General features: G+C 21.2%; 1 protein-coding gene and 1 pseudogene across 1 annotated transcript; one reads left to right on the forward strand and one right to left on the reverse strand.

The window, feature by feature from the left end:
• Nucleotides 1-3,093: 3,093 nt before the first annotated feature.
• LOC119663939 (cytochrome b-like) lies at nucleotides 3,094-4,230 on the reverse strand. Its single transcript, XM_038073527.1, is given in 1 exon segment — nucleotides 3,094-4,230. A coding segment is annotated over 1 exon segment (1,137 nt).
• A 1,537-nt stretch (nucleotides 4,231-5,767) lies between these two features.
• LOC119663940 lies at nucleotides 5,768-8,227 on the forward strand (annotated as a pseudogene).
• Nucleotides 8,228-8,472: the final 245 nt, after the last annotated feature.

An 8,472-nucleotide genomic window follows, 5' to 3' on the forward strand; every position in this document is an offset into this window, starting at 1 on the left:
ATATTTTATTTTAAAATTAGTGAAATTATTTATATTAGGCTTAAAATTAATTTATTAGGTGAAATTATAAATTAATTTAAAATTTATTGAAAAATAATTGAAAGTTAAAAAACTTTTAATGTAAACTAGGATTAGATACCTTATTATTAAAAATGTAATATTAAAATTTTTAGGTAGTAATAGTTATATTCTTGAAACTTAAAAAATTTAGCGGTATTTTAGTCTATCCAAAGGAACTCTTCCTCTGGATAGACTAATTTAATAAATAATCCAAGTTGGGCCTTATTTAAGTTTATAATCAGTTTATCAGTTTATTATTGTCGTTATCAAAAAATTTTAAAAAAAATTTCTTAAATTTATAAATAATTTTATTTCAGATCAAGGTGTAGCTTATATTTAAGTAAAGATGAGTTACATTAAATATATTTATATAAATATTAGTGTGAAAAAATAATTGAAAGCCGATTGAAAGTAAATTTATAAAAACAAATAAATTGATTTTAGATCTAAAATATGTACATATAGCCCGTCACTCTTATTTTAAAATAAGATCAGTCGTAAAATAGTAGATTTACTGAAAAGTGCATCTAGAATGACAATTTAAAACTTAATTAGTAAAGAATTTCATTTACAGTGAAAAGATTATTGTGCAAATTAATTTAATTATTGTAAATTGATTTAAAACTTATTTAATAATTTATTTTTATTGTTTAAAATTGGTTATTAAAAATAATTATAAATTTATAAATTTCAGTAAAGTTTATTGAAAAAATACTTTTTATTATAGTTTATTAATATTGTAAAAAAAAATTAAAATATATTGAAAAATTTTTATTTCAAAAGAAAATTTTATTTATTGTTTATCTGGGTTTATTTAATAAATAATATGTATATATTTATTTTTTTTAATTTGTTTTTTTAAATAATAATGGTAAAATTAGTATATCAATATGTCTGAATAATAAAATTTGAAAAGTTTAGATAAAGAATTCGGCAAATTTTATATTAGCCTGTTTTACAAAAACATCTCTTTTTGTATTCTATTTGAGGTTTAGCCAACCTATTGAATACTTTAAAAGGCCGCAGTATATCTGCTGTGAAAAGGTAGCATCTTAACCATTTAGTAGCCGAGAACCATATGTAATAAGCGGCTATGGAAAATTACAAATCAGCAGCCGATTGAAAAGCAGATAATGAAGCGGAAATATGGCTGGCCGGGACATACCCTGCGTAAACCAATTAGCGAAATTTCACACTCAGCATTAGAATGGAATCCACAAGGTAGAAGGAATCATGGACGACCGAAAACTACATGGAGAAGATCGATAAACAGGAAACTAACAAATCGTTCAGCGAGCTTAGACCATTAGCGCGTAATAGGGGTGTCTGGATAGCATATGTGAGTATTGTAATTATAATTAATATAAAATGTCATTATTATTATAATAATAATAAAGGCAGCATAATAATAAGTGTTTTAATTTAAGGCTGGAATAAGTGGTTGGATGAGATATAAGCTGTTTCATTTAAGATTTTTATAGAAATTTATTTTTTAGTTAAAAAGCTAAAATATATTCAAAAGACGAGAAGACCCTATAAATCTTGATTATTTAATAATTTTTGATTTAATTTGATTATTTTTATGATAAATTCAAAAATTAATTTTATTGGGGTGATAATAACTTTTAATAGTTTTTATCATTTATTTATGATTAAGTGATCCATTATTAGTGATTAAAAAATTAAGTTACTTAAGGGATAACAGCGTAATTTTTTTGGAGAGTTCTTATGGATAAAAAAGTTTGCGACCTCGATGTTGGATTAAGATTCATATTTAAATGCAGAAATTTTAATATAAAGTCTGTGCGACTTTTATTCTTACATATCTGAGTTCAAACGGTTAAGCCAGTGGTTGCTATCTGTGATTTAATAAAATATTTTAGTACGAAAGGAATTAATATTTATTTTTAAGAAATTATTTTATGAATGAATTTAATTACTATTTTGGCAGATTAGTGCAATAAATTTAGAATTTATTTATATAATTTAAAAATTATAAGTAGTACTTGTTTTTAAATGAAATTATTATATCTTTATTAAGAAGTTTATTATTAATTATTTGTGTTTTAGTGGGTGTAGCTTTTTTAACATTGTTGGAACGAAAAGTTTTAGGTTATATTCAGATTCGTAAAGAACCAAATAAAGTGGGTTTTATTGGAGTAGTTCAACCTTTTAGTGATGCAATTAAATTATTTACTAAAGAACAGACTTATCCTTTAATGTCAAATTATATTTGTTACTATTATTCTCCTATTTTTTCATTATTTTTATCTTTGTTGGTGTGAATATGCATACCTGTTTTAAGAAGATTGAATAGTTTTAATTTAAGTTTGTTATTTTTTTTAAGAATTACAAGAATAGGAGTGTATACTGTAATAATTGCAGGATGATCAAGAAATTCAAATTATTCTTTATTAGGAGGTTTACGAGCTGTTGCTCAAACTATTTCTTATGAAGTAAGATTGGCTTTAATTTTACTATCTTTTATTTTTTTAATTGAAAGATATAATATAATTGATTTTATAAAATTTCAATATTATATTTGGTTTTTATTTTTTTTATTTCCTATGGGTTTTATTTGATTAAGAATTTGTTTAGCGGAAACTAATCGTACTCCATTTGATTTTGCTGAGGGGGAATCAGAATTAGTATCTGGATTTAATGTAGAATATAGAAGAGGAGGTTTTGCATTAATTTTTTTAGCGGAGTATTCGAGAATTTTATTTATAAGAATATTATTTTGTGTAATTTTTTTAGGATGTAATTTATTTAATTTAATATTTTTTTTCAATTAGTTATTATTTCTTTTTTATTTATTTGAGTTCGGGGGACTTTACCTCGATTTAGATATGATAAGTTAATATATTTATCTTGAAAGTGTTATTTACCATATTCATTAAATTTTTTATTATTTATAGTTGGGTTAAAAATATATTTATTTATATGAATTATTTTTAGTAAAGTTAATAGAAAATTTTAATTCTATCTTATATTTTCAAAATATATGCTTATTTCAAGCTAATTAACTTACATTTAATTTAGTAAGTTATCTCATCATTTATTAATTAAAGGGTTAATTAAAAAGTATAAAAAATAAATAAATGTTAGAATTTGTCCAATTATAACATAAGGTTCTTTAACTGATCGAGCTTCAATTCAAGTTAATAAAATTACAGTGGATAGTATAATTCAAAATAAAAATTGGTTAATGGGATAAAATTGTAATCCTTGAAATTTGCTTATATTATAAAAAGGTATAATTATTAAAATAGCAATAGATGTAACTAATGCAATTACTCCTCCTAATTTGTTAGGAATTGAACGTAAAATTGCATAAGCAAACAGAAAATATCATTCTGGTTGAATGTGAATAGGAGTTACTAAAGGATTAGCTGGAATAAAATTATCTGGGTCTCCTAATAAATAGGGATTTATTAAAGTTAATAGAATAAGTCTTATAATTAGAATAATAAATCCGGTAATATCTTTAAAAGTGAAATAGGGATGAAATGGGATTTTATCAATACTTGAATTTAGTCCTATTGGGTTATTTGATCCTGTTTGATGAAGAAATAAAAGATGAATTATAGTTATTGCTAAAACAATAAAAGGTAAAATGAAGTGAAAAGTAAAAAATCGTGTTAATGTTGGATTATCAACTGCAAATCCTCCTCAAACTCATTGTACTAAATCAATACCTAAATAAGGAATAGCAGATAATAAATTAGTAATTACAGTTGCTCCTCAAAAAGATATTTGTCCCCGTGGTAATACATATCCTATAAAGGCTGTTGCTATTACTAAAAATAAAATAATTACTTCAACTAGTCAGGTTTGTGTATATTTATAAGAATTGTAATAAATTCCTCGTCCAATATGAAGATAAATACAAATAAAAAAAAATAAAGCTCCATTAGCATGAAGAGTTCGTAATAGTCATCCATAATTTACATCTCGACAAATGTGTCTAATTCTATTAAAAGCTATATTAATATCTGCTGTGTAATGTATAGCTAAAAATAATCCAGTTAAAATTTGAATGATTAAACATAATCCTAAAAGAGATCCAAAATTTCATCAAGAAGAGATATTAATTGGAGTTGGTAAATCAATTAAAGAATTATTTATAATTTTGAAAAGTGGGTGTTTAATTCATATTGGTTTATTCATTTATTTTATAAATCGAATTGGTCCAAAAAATATATTAGTAATTTTTACAATTGCAATTAAAGTAATTAAAAGATAATTTATTAAAAAAATTGTTATAAAATTTGTAGGGTAATTATAAAGTTTAGTTAAAATATATGAATTTTCTTTAATTATAATTTTTAAATTAATTAATAATATTGATTCATTATTTGTAAATATATCTATATTAATATAATTGTAAAAAATAATTCATAAAAATAAAATTCTTGTGATTAATGAAATTGTTCATATTAGTATTTTAATTGAAAATGAAAATATTTCATTTGAAGCAATTGCTGTTACATAAATAAATAAAACTAATAATGTAGTCCTAAAAAAATTAAGAATAAAATATAGGAAAATCAAAATGTTTTTGAAATTAGTCCTGAAATTATTGAAATTAAAATAGTTTGAATTAACAGTATTAATCCAATAGATAATGGGTGTTTTAAGAATAAAAATGTAATACTTGAAATTAGTATTATAGTTAAAATTAATATATGTATGATTTTAAGAAATAGTTTAATTAACATATAAATTTTGGGAATTTATGATAAAGAATTATTTCTTTTTTCTTGAGAGTTCTAAAAAAATTATTCTTATTTTTGATTTACAAGACCAATGTTTTTATTAAACTATTAAAACTAAAAAATGATAATTTATTTTTGATTATTTTGTTGTGTAATAGTATTGATAGGGATTTTTTCTTTTATTTTTAATCGAAAACGTTTATTATCTATGTTATTAAGTTTAGAATTTATTATTTTAATAATTTATTTTTTATTATATAGTTATATAAATATAATAGATTATAGAAATTATTTTATAATAATATATTTAACATTTAGAGTTTGTGAAGGAGCTTTAGGAATTTCTATTTTAGTTTCTATAATTCGTACTCATGGAAATGATTATTTTCAATCATTTAGAATTTTATAATGTTAAAATTTATTTTTTTTATTTTATTTTTGGTTCCTATTTGTTTTTTAAATAGTATATTTTGAATGGTTCAAAATATATTATTTTTTATTAGTTTTATTTTTATTTTATTTAATATTTATATAAATTATTTTATAAGTATTTCTTATTTTTTAGGATGTGATATAATTTCTTATGGATTAATTTTATTAAGATTTTGAATTTGTGCATTAATATTAATAGCAAGTGAAAAAATTCAAAAATTTAAAAATTATAATAATTTATTTTTAGTGAATGTAATTTTTATGTTATTTTTTTATTTTTAACTTTTTCTAGAATAAATATTTTTGCTTTTTACTTATTTTTTGAAGGGAGTTTAATTCCAACTTTATTATTAATTTTAGGGTGAGGGTATCAACCTGAGCGTTTACAAGCTGGAATTTATTTATTGTTTTATACTTTATTTGTATCTTTGCCTATATTAATTGGAATTTTTTATTTATATGAAAAATTAGGAAATTTAAATTTTTATTTTTTAAGTAATTATATGTTTAATTATGAATTATTATATTTTTCGATAATTTTAGCTTTTTTGGTTAAAATGCCTATATTTTTGGTTCATTTATGGTTACCTAAAGCTCATGTTGAAGCTCCAATTTCTGGTTCAATGATTTTAGCTGGAATTATATTGAAATTAGGAGGGTATGGACTTTTACGGGTATTTTCATTTATTTCATTTGTTTGTTTAAAATTTAATTATTTTTTTATTAGAATTTCTTTAATTGGAGGAATTTTAATTAGATTAAATTGTTTACGTCAAGTTGATATAAAGTCATTAATTGCTTATTCTTCTGTTGCTCATATAGGGATTGTTTTAGCAGGAATTATGAATTTAAGAAATTGAGGAATTTGTGGAGGGTATAGATTAATAATTGGTCATGGATTATGTTCTTCAGGTTTATTTTGTTTAGCTAATATTAGATATGAGCGGTTAGGTAGACGAAGATTATTAATTAATAAAGGGTTATTAAATTTTATACCTTCTTTAACTTTATGATGATTTTTATTAAGATCTGGAAATATAGCTGCTCCTCCTACATTAAATTTATTAGGAGAAATTTCTTTAATAAATAGAATTGTAAGTTGATCTTGATATTCAATGATTGCTTTATCATTTTTATCTTTTTTTAGAGCAGCTTATACTTTATATTTGTATTCTTATAGACAACATGGAAAAATTTATTCAGGGGTTTATTCTTTTAGAATAAATAATATACGAGAATTTTTATTACTATTATTACACTGGGTTCCTTTAAATTTATTGATTATAAAAAGTGAAATAATTTTTTTTGATTATATTTAAATAGTTTAATTAAAACATTGATTTGTGGTGTCAAAAATATAAAATTTTATTTTAAATTGTGAAAAATTTATCTTTATGTAGAATAAGATTTTGATTATTAATTAATTTAAGAATTATTTCTTTTATTTTTGGTTTAATATTTATTAATCATGATTATTCAATTTTTTTAGAATGAGAATTAATTTCTTTAAATAGAATTAGAATTGTAATAACTTTTTTATTTGATTGAATAAGATTAATTTTTATATGTTTTGTATTATTAATTTCGTCTTTAGTAATTTATTATAGAAAAGAATATATAGCAGGAGATATAAATATTAATCGATTTATTTTATTAGTTTTGTTATTTGTTATATCAATGATATTTTTAATTATTTCTCCAAATTTAATTAGAATTTTATTAGGATGAGATGGTTTAGGGTTAGTTTCTTATTTATTAGTGATTTATTTTCAAAATGTAAAATCTTATAATGCAGGTATATTAACTGTTTTATCAAATCGTATTGGAGATGTTGCTTTATTATTAGCGATTGCTTGAATATTAAATTATGGATCTTGAAATTATATTTTTTTATTAAAATTTAATATTTTAGATATAAATATATTGATTATTGGTATATTAATTGTATTGGCGGCAATAACTAAAAGAGCTCAAATTCCATTTTCAGCTTGGTTACCTGCAGCAATAGCAGCCCCTACTCCTGTGTCAGCTTTGGTACATTCATCTACTCTTGTTACTGCTGGAGTTTATTTATTAATCCGGTTTAATTTATTAATTGGAGATACAATTTTAGGACAAAGATTGTTATTAATTTCAGGATTGACAATATTTATATCAGGGTTAGGAGCTAATTTTGAGTTTGATTTAAAAAAATTATTGCATTATCTACTTTAAGTCAATTGGGGTTAATAATGAGAATTTTATCTATAGGATTTTATAAATTAGCTTTTTTCCATTTATTAACTCATGCTTTATTTAAAGCATTATTATTTATGTGTGCTGGGGCTATTATTCATAATATAAATAATTTACAAGACATTCGTTTAATAGGAGGATTAAGAAGTTATATACCTTTTACATGTAGATATTTTAATATTGCTAATTTAGCTTTATGTGGAATACCTTTTTTGGCTGGATTTTATTCTAAAGATATAATTTTAGAAATTGTATCATTGAGTTATATTAATATATTTTCTTTTTTTCTTTTTTTCTTTTCTACAGGATTAACAGTTAGATATTCAATTCGTTTAGTTTATTATTCATTAGTTGGAAATTTTAATTTTTATAGTTTAAATTTATTGAGAGATAATAGTTGAATTATATTAAAAGGAATATCTGGTTTATTATTTATAAGAATTATTGGTGGAGGATTTTTAAATTGACTGTTATTTGGCACCCCTTCAATAATTTGTTTACCTTTTTTATTAAAATTATTAACTTTAATTGTGTGTATTTTAGGGGGATTAGTAGGATATTATATTTCAAAAATTTCTTTATATTTTTTCAATAAATCTTTACAAAATTATTTTATTTCTTTATTTTTTGGTTCGATGTGATTTATGCCTAATATTGTTACATATGGGTTAATTTTTAATTTTTTATTTTTAGGTAAAAATTTGTATAAAAGTTTTGATCAGGGTTGATCTGAATTTTTTGGAGGATTTTATTTATATAAAAATTTATTGGGATATTCAAAATTTAATCAAATTTTGCAGAATAATAGTTTAATTATAATATTAATAAGTTTATTTTTTTTTGTACTAATATTTTTTGTTATTTGGTGTTTAAATAGCTTATAATTAGAGTATTACGTTGAAGTTGTAAGGGAGATTTATGTTATCTTTAAATACTTAAAGAATTAAAATTAGTAATTTATAAATAATAATATTTATTTTTACAATGAAAATGTAATGTTTTTATTAAACTAATAAATAAATATAGA

This window comes from Teleopsis dalmanni, unplaced genomic scaffold (genome assembly GCF_002237135.1).
Source record: "Teleopsis dalmanni isolate 2A unplaced genomic scaffold, ASM223713v2 unscaffolded_contig_1140, whole genome shotgun sequence".
Classification (NCBI taxonomy): domain Eukaryota; kingdom Metazoa; phylum Arthropoda; class Insecta; order Diptera; family Diopsidae; genus Teleopsis; species Teleopsis dalmanni.